The sequence below is a fragment of the Carassius carassius genome, chromosome 45, assembly GCF_963082965.1.
Source record: "Carassius carassius chromosome 45, fCarCar2.1, whole genome shotgun sequence".
Lineage (NCBI taxonomy): Eukaryota > Metazoa > Chordata > Actinopteri > Cypriniformes > Cyprinidae > Carassius > Carassius carassius.
The window spans coordinates 3014301-3037679 of NC_081799.1; the positions used below are offsets into that span (position 1 = coordinate 3014301).

General features: G+C 36.8%; 1 protein-coding gene across 5 annotated transcripts in view; it reads left to right on the forward strand.

Moving 5' to 3' along the window:
• LOC132127842 (inositol hexakisphosphate and diphosphoinositol-pentakisphosphate kinase 2-like) overlaps positions 1-23379 on the forward strand; it is a 52445-nt gene that overhangs the window by 8372 nt on the left and 20694 nt on the right. For 3 of the 5 annotated variants that reach the window (XM_059540001.1, XM_059540002.1, XM_059540003.1), the window contains exons 5-27: positions 51-141; positions 2431-2516; positions 2922-3076; positions 4209-4310; positions 4528-4689; positions 4793-4914; positions 5118-5219; positions 6313-6399; positions 6529-6604; positions 7592-7701; positions 11514-11599; positions 12138-12263; positions 12916-13037; positions 15988-16170; positions 16404-16545; positions 16741-16964; positions 17108-17235; positions 17569-17683; positions 17795-17902; positions 18268-18384; positions 18583-18753; positions 21090-21131; positions 21264-21437. In XM_059540001.1, coding sequence (XP_059395984.1) covers positions 51-141; positions 2431-2516; positions 2922-3076; positions 4209-4310; positions 4528-4689; positions 4793-4914; positions 5118-5219; positions 6313-6399; positions 6529-6604; positions 7592-7701; positions 11514-11599; positions 12138-12263; positions 12916-13037; positions 15988-16170; positions 16404-16545; positions 16741-16964; positions 17108-17235; positions 17569-17683; positions 17795-17902; positions 18268-18384; positions 18583-18753; positions 21090-21131; positions 21264-21437 — 2831 coding nt within the window. The remainder of the gene's footprint in view (positions 1-50; positions 142-2430; positions 2517-2921; positions 3077-4208; positions 4311-4527; positions 4690-4792; positions 4915-5117; positions 5220-6312; positions 6400-6528; positions 6605-7591; positions 7702-11513; positions 11600-12137; positions 12264-12915; positions 13038-15987; positions 16171-16403; positions 16546-16740; positions 16965-17107; positions 17236-17568; positions 17684-17794; positions 17903-18267; positions 18385-18582; positions 18754-21089; positions 21132-21263; positions 21438-23379) is intronic. The other 2 variants (XM_059540006.1, XM_059540004.1) reach the window with 2 other exon arrangements.

Here is a 23379-nt window from a genome sequence, read left to right on the forward strand (position 1 = left end):
ACTCTTGATATGAACCTGTTTTGTGATTTGTTTATTGTCTGTTTTTAAAGGATTCCCACTTGATAAAGCCGTGGCTTACAAGAAGCTGAGGAACCCGTTTGTCATCAATGATCTAGATCTTCAGTATTTTATTCAGGACAGGTGAGCTTCATCAGGTCTTCATTGTGTTTGTATTGTTTATTGACCACACGTGATGTGCTCTGATACAGAAGATATTACCAGCTATGCGTCATGCTTTTAAAACTGGAAAACCTTTGCTCATTATATGATAGATAAGTAGATGGGTTGTTATTATTTATTAAAACTTTCATCGTGGGGGAAACTGTATGTTACTTATTCTTATGAATTGCCAAATGGGTTAAACGGTTTCCTCCATGTTTGTCGTTCACAGGCAGTCACGAGAAGCCAAAACTGTGCTGTTGTTATCATGGTAATCATCCATTAATGGGCAATATTTGCCCCTGGAATTGATTACCATAGCCTTTTTTTTTCTGATTATTAATTGTACCGGTGTTGTTTTTAATGACTTTTTTTTTTTAACTAATAGAATGCAAACTGTAAGTCTTTGTTGGTTATCTTTGTGACATGGAAAAACAAAATGGTTGAAATGATTCAAACCGAGAGTGAGCAGTGAGCAAAGAATGTTCCCTGCTTCTGAAGCGCTCGGTGCTTTCTGATTTCAGTTCTGCACACAATCTCCTGTTTTAACCAAAGGAGCTGTCTACACTGCACAATTAAATTATTACATATATTGTAACCTATTTTGTTTATGATGAGAGAATTCACAAGAGTGCCAAAGGCAGTGCTCTGGATTTCTACATCACTGGTGACTAATGGAAATGCCTCTGATTGGCTATTGCAGGTTCTTGATTGGTTATAATGCACAACAAAAACGTGCAAAAAGAAATCTTTGATGCAACTTTAACCGATCTAAATCCAATGTTGCATTCAGCGCTTTTCGTTCTATTTCATATTTTTCTTTAATCGGGATAGTCATAATAGATTTAATTGAACAGGGGCGTTTTTCTTGAAATTGGTGGGCATTTTTGCTTTAGCCCCCTTTAATTTCCAACTCTGGCATGTAGTGATGACAGAATTAGCATTTTTGGATGGAGTATGTCTTATAAGCACTCCTCTAGCATGGGTGATTGTCATGGTTTCTACTCGCATCAACTTACAATGCAATATTAACCTCTTTTTAACAGGCTTGTTGTATAAAAGCAATATCCCATTTGAAATTGTGTTGTTGGTCTGAATAACAATGGCAAGCGGACTGTGGCTTGGTGCTTATGCCCAAATCACCGCTGTGCAAATTTTCCAGTCCTAGAAAGCACATGGGAACTAGAACGAAGCGTTTACCACTGCCCCGAAACCGTTTATGTTATTAGTTGAAAGTTTTGCCATGTGAGAGAGGTATTGCTGTGACACTCTTGAATGTTTTCATGTCAACACAGCAACCTACAGCAAGCATTTGATCAAGAAGCGGTCATACCTGCAAAAGAAGCGATTTTTGAAAGAGATGAATGTATTTATTTGATTTGGTTTAGAAACTTCATGCATCTACATGACTAATAGTGACACTCCTTTTTGGTTCGGAGCAATATGGGGAAGTCAAAATAGAGATGCTGACGCAGTGTCCATCAATCACTCTTTGTGGTTACCCTAGTGTTGTTTCAAGAGTCTTGAAATGTAGTCCAGTTGCTCTGGGACTGGCTCTGTTTTTGTTCTTCCAGCAAAAATAGTTCCAGAGTAACCGCCTGGCAATGATGTCTGAAATGTACTCCATACCAACTTATTGTTAAAATTCTTTAATATACACAAGTGCTTTAATTCACATCACTGCATCCTCATGTCTACAGCACAACGGCAGCAGTTCTGAGATTTTAAACAATGGCAACAATGATTAATGCCATTTAAGTCAACCTTTACTCATCCTAATTTCATTCCAAAAGAATGAAATTGACACAAATTAAGACATACATAGAGAAATATGCTAAACAAATGCTCTGATGCGCTCGCTTGATGCACAGAAACAAACCTTGAGGGTTAGGGTGAGTGAACGACAGATGGGATTTCTTTGTTTTTGTTTGGTCACATGTTAAGTAATGCTGTCAAATAATAGTAATGCTGATGGAAGATGAAAGAGGCTTTTTAAAAATTGGTTTTCTTGAAGCACATTTAATTCAAAAGCCATTGCTACCTGTACTGTGTTAAGTTATCTGAGACTTGTTATAGCACTCACATATCATTGCTCTTCTGTTGATTTTGACTGCTTCTGTTGTCCTCATTTGTAAGTCGCTTTGGATGAAAGCATCTGCTAAATGAATAAATGTAAATAACTTGCTGTATGAAAACTCATGTTGTGTTTTTTTTTACAATTTACCTTTCTCCCACAAAATCCTAATTCATGTGCAATATTTTGGGGTTTAGGAGAGAGGTGTATCATATACTGAAGGCCGAGGGAATACAGCTGCCCCGCTTTGCAGTTCTGAACCGAGATCCTGCCAGACCAGAAGGTGTGTTAACTCCTCAAATCTCACACTGACCCAGTTTGAATGTCATTTAGCTGATACTTACAAATGAGAAAAAAACACACACAAGCCTAAAATATTAGCAGTTATAATAATTTTATGTGGAAAAACTAATTTTAAGTTTTATTAGGTTTCGGTTTTCTAATAATTATTTTATATTGTGAATTGCTTTCGCTGTTTTACAGTGGGTTCATGAATAATTTAAAATGGTTGCAGGATCCCTATGTAGTTTGCTGGATTTGTTCAACTTGAATTCACATTAAATCATAATCTAATCAAATCAAGACACTGAATTAATTTTCTTTCTGCCTGTTTTCCCTTCAGTGTGCATTTGGACAAATATCCCGTTTCTAAAGCGAAGGGTTTGATGGTTGTGTGGTGTTTTTGTAGAATGTAATCTGGTGGAGGGAGAGGACCATGTGGAGGTGAATGGGGAGATCTTCCACAAGCCTTTCGTGGAGAAGCCTGTGAGTGCTGAGGACCACAATGTCTACATCTACTACCCCACATCTGCAGGAGGAGGCAGTCAGCGGCTCTTCCGCAAGGTGAGGCCACAATCAAGCCCTTCAACACCAAAATACACACCACAGTACTTCAACTGATTATTATTTTATGTCTTGCTTTAAATTAAGTGGCCTTCACTACTATGTACTTGCATAAGAAAATAAGTAGAACGTACTTACTCTGTTCATATTGCATTGTAAAACACTTCTGCTGCTATTAACGTGGGCTCCAGGTAAGTTTAAGCACAGGTTTGGTGGTATTTGTAGGTTTAAGGGTGGGTTAAGGTGTAAGGGATGGGTCAAGAGTGTAATTATAAATGTAGTTACATAAATTAATTTTAGATGTAATTGCATACAGGCATTCAAAAAATATAAGTGCAATGTAAAAAATGTATGTACACAATAAGTGCATTGTACTAAATGATTAATTTAAATTAAGTATGGGACAATATATAAAGTAGGACCAAAATACTTGATAATAATATTTCAAGACTTAAACCACTAATATATGACCACTAATTATAAAGATAATCTACAATGAAGTTGTGGATTAATCACGTCTATTTCTATAAACAAAATGCACCTGAAGAATAGAGGACACCAAGTGCAAGGTCTAAACTACCCAGAACATGAGAATGATTTGTGTTCCAGTATATTAAAGTGACTCACAGGTGTATAGTTTAGGATGGCCTGCTTGGTCCGTGTGTCCTGTTTATTGTGTGAGACTGAAACACTCATGTTGTCAGCTTACTATTGAGAATAAATTGTGTTATGTAGTTGCTGACGTTGTGAACAGGGTTTAAAGCCTAGCCAATGTTTTTAAATAATGAGTATTTGCAGCCTTTATTCTTTATTCAAATCAAATATATTCAAATTTCTAGGTTGTCATTATACTGGGACTCCGTTACATAACATGCTGTGAGTAGCTGAGCTGCTTGTGTAACTCTGACGTCTGATTGTTTGTGTTTTTAATGATTTAGTGTGGTGCAAAGAAGTATTTATTATTCAGAAAGAAGAAGATAGAATCATAACATGACATGGTATACTTGAAAGGTTTTTGTAGTTATCTTCACTGATAAATGAACTTTCTCTTCATTGCATCAAATCATCCTAACTGCGGTGTTGAGCAGACGTGTGTCTCACGATTTTTCTGATCACGTCTCGTCTGTTTCAGATTGGCAGCAGAAGTAGCGTGTATTCTCCGGAGAGTAACGTCAGGAAGACTGGATCCTACATCTATGAGGAGTTCATGCCCACAGATGGAACGGATGTGAAGGTAGCGCAGTCGTTTATCTTCAGCTCACACACCATTTTCATGCATTTTCAGATTAGTCCAAACCTAGCCCAATTGCATTTCTAGGGGGGTCCCCTTGCAAAATTCGCTTTCTGGGGGGTTACTACATGTTTTAGGACAGGGTTCTCCTGGTAAAGTAGCATTTTAGGATTTATTCATGAACGAAGCGCCACTGCTTCCTTGTGTCTGTGCACATCAGGTGTATACTGTAGGTCCTGACTATGCCCACGCAGAGGCCCGTAAATCTCCTGCTCTGGATGGGAAGGTGGAACGAGACAGTGAGGGAAAAGAGGTCCGTTACCCAGTCATCCTCAATGCCAGAGAGAAACTCATCGCATGGAAAGTCTGTTCGGCTTTCAAGGTAAACAAAGATGTTGAAAGCAATTTAGAGTCTGCTTCTTTCATCAGTTAGAGCTTTATATCTGAAGTATTGACATGAAGCATTAGCGATTTCTCATTTATAGCAAACCGTGTGTGGGTTCGATCTGCTCCGTGCTAATGGCCAGTCATACGTCTGTGACGTCAATGGCTTCAGCTTCGTCAAGAACTCCATGAAATACTACGATGACTGTGCAAAGATCCTGGGGTTAGTACGTTATACAAATCCCAAATATCCAGTGATTTTATATTTCAATATTATGTTTTATTGTCAGATGCAAAAAAGGTTTCGTATTTTCTTTATTGCAATTTTAATTATAACGAGATGATTATATGATAAGGATTATGAATATATTTAATGTAGAAGAGAATTAGAGTGTATGGATTTATTGTTTTTCTTTTGCCCTGCAGGAATATCATCATGAGAGAGCTGGCTCCACAGTTTCAGATCCCGTGGTCTATTCCTTTAGAAGCAGAGGACATTCCCATAGTTCCCACAACCTCTGGGACCATGTACGTCCTGACAAGCAAGGACAAGCACTGTTTTACACTTGATAATTACATTACTAATGTTATTAGTATCTAAGCTAGTGAAATCTTTTTAGTTCCGGAAACTAAAATCTAGTTCTACCAAAAATGAAATCGTCATTAGCTCATTTTTCTTGTTTCAAATTTATACGACTTTCTTCCGTTTTCACCAAAACCACAAATTGTTAGCGGGATGTTTTTGCTGACACTCTTATGTACTTTTATTAAAGGTATAGTTCAAAAATCTCAATTCTGTCATCATTTACTCTATTACTTGTTCCAAACCCATAAGACATTTGTTCATCTTTGAAACACAAATGAAGACATCTTAAATGAAACCTGAGAGATTTCTTTCTGTCCCTCCATTAAAAGTTAATTCCACCAAAGGTCATAAAAATATTGTAACTGTAATCAGTCAACATGTTCACTTTATGTAGTGAATAGATTTCATTCAGGCTTTCGTTCACATATAACATCAGATAGTACTTGCTCGAGGCATGAGAACAAACCTCATTGACTCTTGTGCTTCACACAAAAACGCATCTGAGCTTCCTTTTGCCATATCTGATGTGCTCTATGTGTGTCGATCAATGTTTACATGTACATGAAAGCATAAATTGGATCTTCATCATATAAAGCAATTGTGTCTTTTCAAGGGACTTGTATTAAACCTTTTGATTCATATGGACTGTTTACCTTACTTTTTTTTCTTAAAGTATATGCATCCTTAAATTTTGGTGTCATGAATTTTCAATGGGGCGACAGAAATCCTTCAGGTTTCACTGAATGAGTTTTGAGTAAAATAACCCATTAAGTGTTAAAGAGAGTCACAATGTGCTGCCACTGCGTTGATTTCAGCCAACTGGATATTCATTTAATTATTGCTTGAGCAGAAGAAAGCCAGTCATATGGATTTGGAAAGACTGAATAAACAATAACAGAAGTTTCATTTTTGTGGAGCTGTTTCTTTTAACACATATTAATACTATGTGATATTGCTGACGTGCTAGTTTATATCTTTTTATTTCTGTATAAGCTCAAAGTAAATATCTGTTCAAGTGCTGTGGTTTGATTTCAGGATGGAGTTGAGGTGTGTGATTGCTGTGATTCGACACGGTGACAGAACTCCCAAACAGAAGATGAAAATGGAAGTTCGACATCAGCGGTACGGTCTTTCACCTCTACTGTCGCTGAGCTAGATTCATCATACACTCTCATTAATTCAAAAATAAAAAATGAAGATTGACATGACACAACTAAAAACCCACTATTGTATTTGTCATGTCTGTTTCAGGTTTTTTGACCTCTTTGAAAAATGTGAAGGTTACAAAAGTGGAAAACTGAAATTGAAAAAACCAAAGCAACTCCAAGTAAATAAATTTTGTTTTAATAAATAACAACCAATCTGTTCCATCTTTACTTGACCTTTAGCTTAACTCTAGCACTTTCTATTCTAATTTTGTTCTTTAAAAAATTCAAACTGGCTCCTTTTAGACGAGGCGGCGATATAGTCAAGTACCTACTACAAAGAGAGGCGTTCTGGATTTTCACTCTTAACACAGTGGAACCTAATGGTCTGAATGAGGAACTAGGTCTCTCATGCTTTTTGTAATTCACACTGGTGTACACCTGAGTGCCTAATTATGATTAATTAATTGATGTACCACACCCATCTAGGCTTGTGGCCAATGATTTGAACTTCAGTGCTATAAAATCTGTATGTTGCCATTCATTGCTTGACTCTGAAGAAGACGCACTAGCGTCGAAATGTTAGTCAGTTTTTATTAATAAAGTATTAAACGCTGTGTGCTCCGGTTCTGTTTCCTTGGTCCGAGCTAGACCTTGGTTTTCCTCTCTTTAATTTTGTGTCCTGTTCCGTGAGCACCAACCAGGCTGAAGCACAAGTGACTCCTTTCTATGGCTCCTTTTAGACTTGCACTCTATTCATTTACTCGTTCAATAACTGCTTGTTTTCTTAAAAAAAAAACAAAAAAACTTCTCAATTCTTTTTGTTTTCTATCTGTTTTATTTCATTTTTTTATACAGTTAACAAAAAGCAAAAAAAAAAAAAGACCTAACGCTAGCTTGCTCTATTCTGTTTTCTTTTTATTTGTTATATTATAAAAAAAAAACGTTATGTACTGCAAGTTAACTGAGACTTGCATAGGTCTATCGTTGATCTCTTGTTGATTTTGACTGATTCCATTGTCCTCATTTGTAAGTCGCTTCGAATAAACCGTCTGCTAAATGATGTAATGTAAATGTAACAAATATTACTCATCATGCATATCTAAAGCATGTGTTTGAATATTAGCTGATTTGCTCAGTTGTTTGTTGTGTTTGTTTGAATTGGACAGGAAGTGTTGGACATTGCCAGGCAGCTGTTGGTAGAGCTCTGCCAAAATAACGATTCAGAAATTGAAGAGAGCAAAGCCAAGCTTGAACAGCTGAAAACTGTCCTTGAAATGTAAGTGGGTCCAGTAAGTTTATTAATAGGAGTCAAGCAGCAAAGGTGTTTAGGCACCTAGTTATTGTATTAATATTCTTCTGCCAATGAATCTGATTTCATAGTCTATTCCTCGAGAGAATGAAATGCATACAGAAAAGGGTGGGTAAATGATGACAATATTTATTTTTGGTTTAGTCTGCCATAATGAATTTTATATTGATATAGCTTTCATCAGATCCTCACCAAATTTAGGATCAACTTTAAGTCATCTTCAGATCATGCTAGTGAAAAGTAATATCAGTCTGATAATGGCACTGTTACTCTTTTGGGCTTGAACTGATGGTAAAACTATGGACATTATTAACTTTACATTTTACATCTTTACATTTATTTTGAAAGATCAAGCTCGAGATTATGGAAAGGGGCGTTACTTTTCCGCCGAGTGCTTGTGGTGTTCGGCCAATCACAATGCACTGAGTCAGTTGGCCAATCAGAGCAGACTGTGCTTGTCAGAAGGAGGGACTTTGTAGAAAACCGATGCGTATGAGAGAGGCGGGACATAGAGGACCTACAATAATGTACAATATCTGAAAAATATATATATATTTTTTTTACATTAAAGCATGTCAACATATTCAGTTACACCAAATCCACAAAATAATGATCTTTAAAAAAGCATCATATGATCCCTTTAACTCAAGTCAAATTTATTTGTATAGTGCTTTTAATAATACAGATTGTGTCAAAGCAGTTTACAGTGTTAAATAGGAAAATAGTGTAAGTAATGCAAAAGATCTATAGTAAACACTAAATTTTCAGTTAAAGATCATTCATCACTGAATTCAGTGACATCGTCATCCAGCCCAGATTAGTTTTAATGGTATCTGTGCAATCAAGTCAACGATATCACTGTAAATGAAGTGTCCCCAACTAAGCAAGCCAGAGGCGACAGCGGCAAGGAACCGAAACTCCATCGGTGACAGAATGGAGAAAAAAACCTTGGGAGAAACCAGGATCAGTTGGGGGGCCAGTTCTCCTCTGACCAGACGAAACCAGTATTTCAATTCCAGGCTGCAGCAAAGTCAGATTGTGCAGAAGAATCATCTGTTTCCTGTGGTCTTGTCCTGGTGCTCCTCTGAGACAAGGTCTTTACAGGGGATCTGTGTCTGGGGCTCTAGTTGTCCTGGTCTCCGCTGTCTTTCAGGGATGTAGAGGTCCTTTCTAGGTGTTGATCCAGCATCTGGTCTGGATACGTACTGGATCCGGGTGACTGCAGTGACCCTCTGATCTGGACACAGACTGGATCTGGTGGCCACGGTGACCTCGGAACAAGAGAGAAACAGACAAATATTAGCGTAGATGCCATTCTTCTAATGATTTAGCAAGTACATAGGGTGTTATGGGAAGTGTTTCCGGTTCCGGTTTACCTGGGCGGCAGTGGCTCAGTGGTTCATGTAGGTTGTCTACAAACTGGAAGGTTGGTGGTTCAATCCCCGGCTCCACCTGACCAAGTGTCGAGGTGTCCTTGAGCAAGACACCTAACCCCAGCTGCTCCCGACGAGCTGGATGGCGCCTTGAATGGCTGACACCGCAGTCGGTGTGTGAATGGGTCAATGTGAGGCAACTTGTAAAGCGCTTTGGATGGCCATGTGGTCTGTTGAAAGCGCTATATAAATGCAGTCATTTACTTAATTAATGCAGCCTAAAAATCCTTTAACAGATTTGAATATTAGAAATGTGTTAGTGTGTTATGTGTAAACCTGGTTAAAGAGACTGGTCTTTAATCTAGAAAATATTTAATCTTAAACTGACAGTGCGTCTGCCTCCCGAACAATGTTAGATAGGTTATTACAGAGTTTTGGCACTAAATAGGAAAATAATCTGCCCTTATTCTGGGCGTGGAGACGTGGAGGACTATAGTTCAAATACTGAGGTGCTAAACCATTCAGGGCTTTATAAGAAATAACAAGCAAGATTTTTTTAAAGATTTTTCCTAGCGTTCTAGGTTATTACAAGCAGAGCTTTTAGGTGTTTTAGGTCACTTGTGATCGATATGATACCTCTTCATTCACTGCTACAAATTGATGGTGGTCATATAAGTATGATTTAAACCATGCTAATGCACTTCCATTAATGCCAACAAAGTGTTCTAGTTTATAAAAAAATAATTTTGTGGTCAATAGTGTCAAACGCAGCACTAAGATCCAATAGCACTAGTAGAGAGATACACCCCCGATCAGATGATAAGAGCAGATCATTTTTAACTCTAAGGAGAGCAGTCTCAGTACTATGATACGGTCTAAATCCTGATTGGAAATCCTCACAGATACCATTTTTCTCTAAGAAGGAATATAATTGTGAGGATTCAACATTTTCTAGTATCTTGGACAGAAAAAGGAGATTCGAGATCGGTCTGTAATCAAGTAGTTTTTTGGGGTCTTTTTTTTGTTTTTTTAACAACAGACAAGGTTTTGGTGACATCCTAATGACAAATTAATAGTCAGAAGAGGATCTATGACTTCTGGAAGCACCTCTTTTAGGAGCTTAGATGGTATAGGGTCTAACATACATGTTGTTGGTTTAGATGATTTAACAAGTTTATACAATTCTTCCTCTCCTATAGTAGAGAATGAGTGGAACTGTTCCTCAGGGGGTCTATAGTGCACTGTCTGATGTGATACTGTAGCTGACGGCTGAATGGTTGCAATTTTATCTCTAATAGTATCTATCTTGGAAGTAAAGTAGTTCATAAAGTCATTAATACTGTGGTGTTGGGAAATGTCAACACCTGTTGAGGCTTTACTTTTCGTTAATTTAGCCACTGGATTGAATAAATACCTGGGGTTATGAGACAAAAAATCATCAGATATATCAGTTTTTAATGCTTTTCTATAGGATAGTGTACTTTCCCACCATGCAATACAAAATACCTCTAGTTTTGTTTTCCTCCAGCTGCGCTCTATTTTCCGGGCTGCTCTCTTTAGGTTGCAAGTATGCTCATTATACCATGGTGTCAGACTGTTTTCCTTAACTTTCCTTAAGCATAAAGGAGTGACCGTATCTTTAATGCTCGAAAAGTTAGAGTCCATAGTTTGTGTTACATCAAGTCGTTCTGAGGTTTTGGATATGCTAACGAATTAAGATTATTCAGAAAGATTACCTTCAAAGCAGGCTTTTGTGGTAGACGTGATGGTTCTTCCATACTTGTAACAAGGAGTAGAATTTACAATTTTAGCTATGTGAAGTTTACACAAGACTAGATATCTGTGATATCATTGCTTGGCATCAATTCCATGTGACAGTATTAAATGTAGAGTATGATTTCGCCAATGAGTAGGTCCTGACATGTGTTGTCTAATCCCAATAGAGTTCAGAATGTCTATAAATGCTGATCCCAATGCATCTTTTTCATTATCAACATGGATATTAAATTCCCCAACAATTAAAAACTTTATCTGCAGCCAGAACTAACTCGGATAGAAAATTGGCAAATTCATTTAAAAAGTCTGAATGTGGGCCTGTATACAGTAGCCAGCACAAACATCACAGGGGATTTATCATTAACATTTATTTCTCTGGATAATGTTATATGAAGCACCATTACTTCAACTGAAAATTACTTAGAAATTGTAGCAACACCTTCCCCTTTACCTTTTGGACGCAGCTCATGTTTATAACTGTAATCTCGAGGGGTAGACTTCTTAAAAATAATGTAATGCTGTCCAGTCCAAATGAATGCCACTTTTGATCATATCATGTTTGGCCCACTTATTTTCAAATATACAACTATATTTCGGTCTAATTTCTAACATCTTATTTTGTTCGTTCAGGTACGGCCATTTCTCTGGCATTAATCGCAAGGTTCAGTTAACATATCTTCCACATGGCTCCCCTAAAACATCCAGTGAAGAGGAAGGTAAAGATGGTCATGCATGTCTATTTTGGTATCTTATGATTGTTTTTTATGGATTCTTTTGGCTTTCTGTTTGTTTAAGTGTAAGTTCAGTTATATTTGATTAAAAACATTAGATAATGCTTTTCTCTGGTTTTTATATGTTGGTGATGTACTGTGAAACCAGAGACAATTTTCCACAATGTGGATAATAAAGTACAGTGAAATTAAATTAAAGAGGCTTGTTTTAGTGGAGTCTGGTTCAAACAGAATTCTAAAGGCTAATCCACATTGCAGATTTTTCTTGCAAAACCCACTCACTTAAAGGGTCACAAAAAAGCCACCGCTCATCCTTTTCAGTCTTTGGTCATACACTCCTCAGATTTGGCAAAGGTAAAATAAATGGGCATTTAAAAGTGGGAAGCAGGGAGGGGAGAGCTTTTTTTTTTAATTTTTATTATTATTTTTTTGGTATGTGAAATCAGATGGTTAATGAATTGTCTATGGTTGGTGCATGCAAGGCTGATGTATTTGATATGGATGTGTGTGTGTGTGTGTTCAGACATGCGGAGGGACGACCCATCACTTCTGCTGGTTTTGAAGTGGGGTGGAGAGCTGACTCCAGCAGGCAGGGTACAGGCTGAAGAACTTGGCCGGGCCTTCAGGTGTATGTACCCTGGAGGACAAGGTACTTTACTCTCATTCACTGTTCTCATTATTGTCTTAAGTATGTCTGCAGACGTAAAAAAAGTAATACATTTAAAATACATTTCATACTAAGTTTAGTTAAAATCTATTAATATATTTACTGATATATCGTTTAACTGACTAACAGATACAAAAAGGAGTACTACTTGCACAATGCACATTTCTTAATATTAAGCCTAAAATGTGTTTTAAAGTCACTATTGATGAGGATTGCATGATCTTTGAATAATACTGGTCTTTAATTGCAAGATATTTAAAGTTATCTGAAGTATACTTGCAATAGTTCCACTTTAGCACAATCAAATATACTTCAGTATATCTTTAGTTGGACTTTAGTGCACAATTACACTTTACAATTAAAGTGCATTAAGAACGAAATTAGTTGTTCCAGTTTAGCAGACATTTAAAGTGCAATAAGTACAAAATTACAAAATTAGTTGTTCCAATTTTAAGTATAACAGTTTATACCAAAATTACAATTGCAGGGTATTTTTTATTAAGTACATAAATATGTAAATGTATTTGTAATAGACTGTATGAATGCAAAGAAATGAATGCATTTCAAATAAATTTGAGTATTTATTTTTCACTAGGGTGCTCCTTACTATTCTTTGTTTTCTCCTTGGTCTCAGGCGATTACGCTGGCTTTCCCGGCTGTGGCCTTCTCCGTCTGCACAGCACGTACAGGCATGACCTGAAGATATACGCCTCTGATGAAGGACGTGTTCAGATGACTGCTGCAGCGTTTGCTAAAGTAGCATGACCACCTTGATTTTCTCCATTGGGTTGTAATAAAAGATTAAGTGTTATCAAAGTAATTTATTAAAACTACAGTTGTGGGTTTATGAATGCTTTTTAATGCTTTATACAATGCAGATTCAGGGAAATTGATTTCAACAGAGTTCAGTTCAGCTATAAATCGCTCTATTGAAGAGGATAGTGTCATTTCTCCGCTGAAGTCTAGTTTATTCAGTGTTGATTTAGTTCAGTTCAATAACGGTGTCCATGCAGCAAAATTTGTCAATGATGAAACTAATTTTATTCAGCTATAGAGCAGCTCTACTGAATACAATAGTGTGTTCCCCCTAAATTCTTCCATTTTTTTAATATACTGTATAGCTAATGTGTTCACTTTTATTAATTAAATTTTTTTTTTTTTTGGCAGTTTAGGAGGGTTTTGGAGAGCGGGTGCAGAATAAATTTGTAATCTGTTAATGTTAAAAGCATAAACCGTTTTAAATATTTAAATTCCATCATTTTATAAAAAATTGAATGCTTTAATGTTTATTTTGACAGCCCTATTTCAAATATTTAATAATGATAATAATACTAATTATTATTATTCTATATATTTAAAAATATTTATATTATAATTAAAGGGGTCATATGATGCTATTTTCAAATCTTCCTCTCTTTGGAGTGTTACAAGCTCTTGGTGCATAAAGACGATCTGTAAAGTTGCAAAGACTAAAGTCTCAAATCCAAAGAGATATTCTTTATCAAAGTTAAGACTCGTCCATGTCCTCCTAAAACTCCTCGTTTAAACACGCCCCCACATCTCTACATCCCTGTGTGGGAAGATTTGCATAACGCTGCCCAGATGTTCATGCAAAGAAAGAAGGCATAGATTTTATTCTCGCTGTTGCCACCGCCATGTCATGGAGACGCTGTTTCATTGTGAAAGCAAAAATACTTTGTTTGGTCTTCGAAAAGTGGTTATCAGTGGTTAAGTTGTATTTACAACACTGTTCCAGAACAGTCCAACCCAAATTTTCAGATGTGTGCAGCACATTTTATGGAGGATGAGGACCGTTTCCTGAACCTCGGAGAGTAGAGTAGAGTGGGGTAATTCCAACTTTGCAAGGACAGTCTGGTGCTTCTGACTCACAGTCTGCAAGTACGTTTACATATTTAAATAGTTTGCCACTGATGATTCAAACGCGAGTTTTGAGCAGTGTAGAGCAGCACTTGTTTGTCGTTCCTTCGATCACAAATCCAGACATGTTTTTTTGTTTACGCGGCACAATGCAACACCGCGCGTAAAAACACAGTATAAAATATTATAATCCATAATAATGTCCCCTCTGGATGCAACAAATGCCTTGTTTGTAATGGGATTTATTATTTTTGTCTTGTGGTGCCAGTGTTCTGAACGGGACACGCATCACATTATGTTGAGGGGCGTAACATTTTTGTCACACGATTGAAGAATTCGGCCAATCACAAAGCACTGGATAGCTGGCCAATCAGAGCACACCTTGCTTTTCAGACCGATGAGCTTTGTAAAAAACTATGTATTTCAGAAGGCAAGGCATAGAGGAGAAACAATAATGTACATTATGTGGAAAATAATGTTTTTTGAATCTTAAACCACATAAACATATTTCATGACACCAAATATACATAATAATGTTATTTTTACCAACATCATATTACCCCCTTTAAATATAATGATTAAAAATATTATTTAATATTATATATTTAAATACTATTATTATATATATGTGACCCTGGAGCACAAAACCAGTCATAAGTAGCACAGGTATATTGGTAGCAATAGCCAACAAAACACTGTATAAGTCAAATTTATCCATTTTTCCTTTATGCCAAAAATCATTACATTTACATTTAATTATTTAGCAGACGCTTTTATCCAAAATGACTTCCAAATGAGAGCAATCGGACAACAAGAGAATAACAACAGTATACAAGGGCCATGACAAGTCTCAGTCTAATACAGAACACGTAGCCAGTTTTTTTTTTTTTAATGATGGACAAGAAAAGAAGAGGTTAGTGCTGGCAAAAAGATGAGTCTTTAGATGTTTTTTGAAAATGAGTAAAGTCTCAGCTGTCCGAATTGAGATTGGGAGGTCATTCCACCAGCTGGGCACAGTCCAGGTGTAACGTGAGCTTTTTTTTGGCTCATTAAAGGGTCATTGTAGCAATATGGTCTTTGAAGCTTATCTGATGATCCATCACTGAAGGTGATGGTCATTCATCCAGCTAGAAATGTCACTCAGACAGGGTGAAATGCGAGCAGCTACCGTCGGGTCATCTGGTTAGAATGAGAAGTAGAGTTGGGTGTCATCAGCGTAGCAGTGATAAGAAAAGCCATGCTTCTGAATGACAGATCCTAATGACGTGTAGACGGAGAAGAGAAGTGGTCCAAGCACTGAGCCTTGAGGAACCCCAGTGGCAAGTTGTTGTCACTTATCATTAGGATATTAAGTAAAGATCAGGTTCCATGAAGTTGTTTTGTGGATTTCCTATTGTTAATATATAATTTTTTATTTTTTTGATTAGTAATATGCATTGCTAGGAACTTCATTTGGACAACTTTAAAGTTGATTTTCCCAGATTCCAGATTTTCAAATAGTTGTATCTCGGCCAAATATTGTCTTCCTAACAAACCATACATCAACACAACAAGGAAAGCTTATTTATTCAAAGATTTACCCTTATGACTGGTTTGGTGGTCCACAGTCATATATTTCTTTTAAATATTATTTATAATATTCTTATTTCTCATATGCACAAACTACTAGCTACTACTAAATATTGTTGAAACATAATTTTCTGTAAAGTTGCTTTGTAACGATTTGTATTGTAAAAAGCGCTATACAAATAAACTTGAATTGAATTGAATTGAATATGCATGACTGGACGTTTGAGTTGGAGTAAGAGTATGTCTGGTGTTCCTTCAGGGCCTGCTGGCATTAGAGGGTGAGCTGACACCCATCCTGGTGCAGATGGTAAAGAGTGCCAATATGAATGGGCTGCTGGACAGTGACAGCGACTCCTTAAGCAGCTGCCAACAGAAAGTCAAAGCACGACTTCATGACATTTTGCAGAAGGACAGAGAATTCATGCCTGAAGACTATGAGAAGGTCTGGGACAATCTGGACTAAATAGATTAAAGATGGCAGATACTTTTTGCAGGACATTGTTTATAGAATTGGTCACTATGTTGTTTATCACTGCATTTGGGAACTATAATTTTAAAAGTATTTCTCATTAGACCACTGAATTCATAAAACTTTGAATTTGCCTCAAAGTCGTCCACCTATTTTATCTGAATATTTCTCTTACTGTAAGTGCTTTTGTTTTATTTTTGGACTAGCTGGTGCCCACCTCTGGCACATCTCTGGTGAAGTCCATGCAGATGGTTAAAAACCCTGTGAAGATGTGTGATAAGGTGTACTCCCTCATCCAGAGCCTGACTCTGCAGATCCGCCAGAGAATGGAAGACCCCAAATCTGCAGGTAGACATTAAACAAATACGTTTGAATCCTGCATATAGAGAAACCTTTGAAAGTGCAGCTATTTAGTTACAGAGTCTCATGCTAACATCAGGTTGGCTGACATATTTGGAGGGCCAGGTTTTGGACAGAGGGTGTGTGAATAGTTGCTTCTAATTCAGTGGTGCTTTATTTTAATTTTTTTTATTTTTATAATAGATATTCAGTTGTACCACAGTGAGACTCTTGAGCTTATGCTGCGTCGGTGGTCTAAACTGGAGAAGGATTTCAAGATGAAGAACGGCCGATACAACATCAGCAAGATCCCTGATATCTACGACTGCATCAAATATGACGTGCAGCACAACAGCTTGTTAAAGCTGGACAACACCATGGAAATTTACCGGCTGTCCAAAGCCCTGGCAGACATCGTCATCCCACAGGTGACCATTTTTATTTTCCTTTTTAATCCCTCCATGTGCTTTTGGTCAAAATCAATTGAATGAGCTTGTGTAAATTTCCATGGTACAATTTGTTTATAATCTTAAAGTGTTTTTTGGTAATTGTTCTTATTTGCTCTTGTCAGGAATATGGTATTTCTCAAGCTGAGAAACTGGACATAGCCAAAGGTTACTGTACACCTCTTATTCGCAAGATCCGCTCTGACCTACAGAGGACACAAGACGATGACACTGTTAACAAACTGCACCCTGTGTAAGACATCGTCTGCTTCAATGCTTGAGGTGGACTAAACAACACTCATGAAAGATATCGTTTATAGACAATACAAATCTAGACAGTACACCGTTAAAGAACTGAAGGGTGAACTTTGAAATCTTAAAAAAAGAAAGAGCACCAAGCCTTTTGTTCATAAGGTCAAAGACAAGGTAGAAAATGGTTAGATATTACCATTATTTTTGGTGCATAATACTTGCATAACAAAACCTGTATGTCTTGACCCCTGAAATGCATTAGCATTTGATTGTAAATCTTTCAGATTTTGGGTGAAATCAAAAGGCTTTTTGGGTTGATATCGTCTGTCTGCAGATATTCCAGAGGTGTCATGTCTCCAGAACGTCATGTGCGGACCAGACTTTACTTCACCAGTGAGAGCCACGTTCACTCGCTGCTGTCTGTCTTGCGTTATGGAGCCCTCTGTGATGTATGCCTTAATATCATCTTTTAAAGCTTTATAAAGTACATGGAAATATCCTGGCTGTTGTTTTGCTGTTCTGAGTTCTACTTTGTGGGTTTTGTGTGGCTGTATCCTCAGGAGGCCAGAGATGATCAGTGGAAGAGAGCCATGGACTACCTCAAAATAGTCAGCGAGCTGAACTACATGACACAGATAGTCATCATGCTCTATGAAGACCCAAACAAGGTACCAGGTGTCGGCACACATGCAATGCTGTGAAGAGTTCAATGTCATATTTTGAACATGGAAAAACTAACGTTATAACTTCCCTTTTAAAATGAATGTGCTGTATTGTAATATTAGAACATTATTCTAAGGATTAAATAAAGCATATTTGTCTTAACTCATACAGGCCTGTCATGCATACATTTTTTTTTTTTGTATTGGAAGAAATTGAATTCATTGCAAGCCACTCAACAGTTGGTTTGTCTACACAAGATGCTCTAACAATTAATTATGGAAAAGACAATTAGCTTTTATTTTATTCATATATGCATGTATGACATTTGGGGACAGACGTGATGTGTGTTAATGAGGGCTTTTGTTTTTAGGATCCTTCATCAGAGGATCGTTTCCATGTGGAGCTTCATTTCAGTCCAGGAGCTAAAGGCTGTGAAGAAGATAAAAACCTGCCGTCTGGATTTGGATATAGACCAGCATCCAGAGAGGTTTGCGCTGACTAATGGCTGTTGTGTGTGTGTGTGTGTGTGTGTTTATTCTATGTATTTAATTTCCTCTTCCTGGGTTGGGGAGAAATTGGTAAAGGCAGATTCCATCTCAATAAAGAGTTGCTTTTTACAGTATATACTTTTGAATGTTTTCATTTGCAGCATCTCAAATGCACTTAAATGTTGAATGTGTCTCAGAATGAGGGCTCCAAGAAGAAATCCCATAATGACAGTGATGAAGAGCCCGGTGGTGCTAAACATGACGAGCCGGATCGAGCTCTTATGATGTTCCGCCCCATGGTGTCAGATCCCATCTACATCCACAGAAAGTCCCCTCTTCCCCGCTCCAAAAAGATCGGCTCTGTGGAAGTAAGTTGTTATACAGTATTTGATCATAAAATAGTCTCAAAACACCTTCAAATTAATTAAATCTCTCACAGTTAATCACTATTATTCTCTGATAATAGCTGGCATTTCTTATGCATGTATGCACATATATAGGTGCTGCATATGTACTGTATATTCTACTACACATTATGAGCTTTGACAGACAGTCATACATTTAGGAGATAAGGTGGCATTTACACAGACTTCACATTTTACAGCAAATTTAAAGTGGACATCAGATGCAAAATTTACTTTTACAAGTTGTTTGAACATAAATGTGTGTTGGCAGTGTGTGTACACAACCACCTTATAATAATAAAAATCCACCCAGTTGTTTTTTTTCAGTCACCACAAATAATAAGCTCTTTCTCAGATCAAGCTGTTCACAGATTCTTGTCAGTGTGATGTAGTTTTGACAGGCCCCTCCCATGACTGTTGATTGACACGAGTGTTTTACCTTAGCTCCGCCCTGAGTGAGCTGTCATCAGCCCACCACTGTTTCTATGCCAGTGCAGATGTAGATAAGAATGTAGTTACAGTTTTAACTACAGAAGTGAGTACGAGGTTTTTTTTTTAATTAAGCTTTGCATATCGCCTTTCCTAATAATGTGTTAATTAGCAAGTTCTGCGGCCAAAGTAAACAGTCTCATGAGAACGGCTCATCACCCCATTAAAGGGAGGGGCGGGGTCAGCAGAGCTCATTAGCATTTAAAGAGACATGCACCGAAACAGTGTGCTGTGAACAGAGCTGTTTTTGATACGGTAAACAGGGTGTTGTTTTACACTACCATTTTAACCAAAGTATGTTAAAGACTTTTCATGAAGACCCTAAAGACTCATATCAACTTGTGGAAAATGGGCATCTGATGTCATCTTTAAACGAAACAATGCTCACCATTTTTTGTGCTCTGCATAAGTGTGTCTGTGTTTGTGTGTGTGTGTATATATATATATTTATATATATATATATATATATATCAGTGACATTTTACAGTAAGGCTTAAGTATCAACATTGGCTAACATGAAATAACAATGAGCCATTGTTTTTTTTTTATAGTAGTTAAAAATAAATACAGGTGTTAACTGTTTGTTTGTTTGTTTGTTTGTTCGTTCATAGTGCATTAACTAATGTTAAACAGATACAACTTTTGATTTTGAAAATGTATTAGATAAAATTGACGTTAATATGAACAAGTGTATATGCTTTTACATGTCCTTAACCTTTAACATGCCAAAGCCATCCTTTCAGTTTCTGTCCATTTTAATTTTGTTTTTAGTAATCAGTTTGATGTCTCTCTCTCTCTCTCTCTCTCTCTCTCTCTCTCTCTCTCTCTCTCTCTCTCTCTCTATATATATATATATATATATATATATATATATATATATATATATATATACATAGACATAGACATATAATTTATTTTTATTTTTTTCGTTTATGTATGTAATTTTGAAGTATCTACATTTTCTCAAAACGTGGACGAAATACCAGGGTTTGCAACTATACAACAACTGTAGTATTACGTATTGAATTATAGTTTAAATTATAATAACAGTGATTTTGTCATCAAACGTAGACTTACCTTAACTTTCTTTTATTTTTTTCTAGCTCCATATCACTCATAATTAGAGCATTTCTTTAGTTAAGCGCGTTTATTAGTTTAGCCCAAATAAAATTTCATCGACTGTATGTTTCCACAAATTTTTTCCTACTAATCTATCTTCCTATCTATGATTTATTACACTAAATAACCGAATAATCAGAGCCCATGCTTCTGTAATAATGAGAAAATGATTTCTAACTATCATTTTACCGTGGTCTGTCTGATCCCAGCCATGGATCGTGCCTTTATGTAATGAGATGCAAAGAAAAAGTTGAAAAGTGATAGATTTGATTGAAATTTAGTTTTGCAATGCAATTTATTGGTTGATCAGAGTTAAGTAAAAGCTAGTTAAACCAAAAATTAAAATTCTGTCATCATTCTGTTTTTTCTTCTGTGGAACACAAAAGATATTTGAAAAAAGAATTTCAGTAAAAGGAATTATTCAACAAAATTGCACGTTGCCACTGTCATGTTGTTATCATATTATGACTTGACTGTATTATTGTACAGTGTGACATGTAAATTATAAGATGTTAATATCATGCGATTTTTGTCTTCATTCAGCTCGGGCCAGCTAGCAGCCTTGTAGCCTCTGTATATCACTTTGGACGCAAAAGCATGTCCATTTCATATTTCAATTCAAAGCTTCTCTCACCACAAATGTGTATTATTTTGAAAACTGCCACTGTGTCTTATTTGTTTCCTTTTTTTAGTCCCCATTGCAGAAAGACTTTCTCAAGAAGCCTGCTGGCAAAGTATGAGCACACTTAGCTGTGTTTGTGTTCTGTTGAGCCGAAGGGCTCTGTAGTGAATGCTGGTGGAGTCGTAGCCGGACTGTTGTTAACGCTGCATGACTGTGCTGTTTCTGCCCCCTGTCTCACTTCCAGGAAGAGAGCCCCCTGAGTGTGTCTAGCCCTGACTCTTTAGGTACCTGGATTCATTACACCTGTGGTGTTGGTACTGGGCGTCGAAGACGCAGATCAGGGGACCAAATCACTTCCTCCCCAGTCTCCCCCAAATCACTGGCTTTCACATCCAGTATTTTTGGCTCATGGCAACAGGTTTTTACCAATTTAATTCATTCTTCACACCAACCACTAACGTATTGTTCGTTCACACTCAAGATCTTGGCGGCAGTCAGCAAGGACAACTAATCAGCAGATGAATTAAAAGAGCACATTATTACCTCATTCATCATGTGATTTGTTGATATTTAATGCACTGGTTTGTGTTCTGGAATATCAGCATTTCATTTTTGGTCTAGTTTGGTCTTTGAAGAAGATGTATTTTATTTGCGTGTCCATATAAACCAGGTTTTTGTTCTAAACATATGTAAAGTAACTTATCTCCATTGACTTGGAGTAGTACTACATTTGGACAAAAATATCCATTAACCTCACAACACTGAATAACCAATCTTTGTTTAACAGACCAATGGTTTCTCAGTTTTGCGTTAAAGTCAATGCAAAATGAAGATTTGCGAAAAAAACAAAACAAAAGTGTATTTCTTGATGCATGTGGTGGTGTTGGCGCAGTGGGTAAGACACATGCCTTTGGTGTGAGAGACCCGGGTTCAAATCCACTGTGAGACACCAATGTGTCCCTGAGCAAGACACTTAACCTCTAGTTGCTCCAGAGGTGTGCGACCTCTGACATATATAGCAATTGTAAGTCGCTTTGGATAAAAGCGTCAGCTAAATGGATAAATGTAAATGTTCTTCACCTTACTGTGTATTTTTCATCAGTGCATTTAACTTCAAAAAATAAATAACACTGGCCTCCCAGCTTAATAGTTCAGTCTTTGGATATTGTTGCAGGTGGTACACTTTCTCTATCAGGGGATTCTTGCCCAAAGTTAATTGTTAATAAATAATTACTGATAGAACATGAGAATGAACTTCTACAATTGTAACATGCTCTCCAAGTTGAATTTTTGTTCATCTGAAGTAAATTTTCGGCATTTGGTTTTTAGGAAGGGGGTAGTCCTGTTAATTATTGCAGTTAATTCCTGATGGATAAACTCAAGGCTTGCCCCACACTTTTTTATATAATTGAATGTGCTCAGAAATACATAATTTGAAGAAAGTAAAATGGTTTGCAAATGCTATTTCAGGTTGACTTCAAATTCTGCTTTATTTATGCAGACTAATGTTATCATCATCATTATTATCATTATCGTTATTTATAAGTCTGATTAAATGTAACCTGAATGTCATTCAATATTTAAAATAAATAGGTTTGTATGCATTTCTGTTAGGAGTAAACATACTTTTGGCATTTGCTGCTTTTTCAGACCATAAACTGAAAATCTCATAAGTTTTCAGTATTTTATTGTTCTCTCTTCACTGATCTACTGTCTTTATCCATGTCTAGCTGCTAACTCTCAGCTCTTTTCATTCATCTGCTGAGTCATTAGCTGTCCTTGGCATTCTGCTCCACTTCAGTAATGACACAAACTTGATTTGACCTCTGGGCTGCTGAGGGATATATGTGTTACTGATATCATGTGTGTATCGGGTGGATGTTTGCTTGTCACTCATCTCTTCCAGGACAGAAGTTTGTCTCTGCTTGGCTCTCATTGGTCCCTGTCCTCAGACAGAGCTTCATTTCTTGTTTTGACAGTTCATTACAAAGCTCTTAGTAAGAGTATAAACACATATGGTGTTCAGCCATTTAGTGAGCATCACTACCTTTTTATGTTTTACAATAGTTATAACCCACATGTTATAATTATGCCGTGTCTTTGTTTTGCAGTATATTATTGCTTGGTCAGGTTGTTCCATGTCAGTTTTCCTGTCATTTGTACACAACATTATAACAAATGTGGGAACCTCGGTCAAGGATGTGGAGGATGGCGACACAGTTTTCAACTAAATAAAGTGGTTCAAAGAAGAATTTAGACACTTTAGGCAAACCTAAAAATGTCATTGTTATATGAGAAAACAAATAATGGATGGTGACTGGAGTCTTTGGAGAGTAACAGTAGATACAGTATAGTTCGTC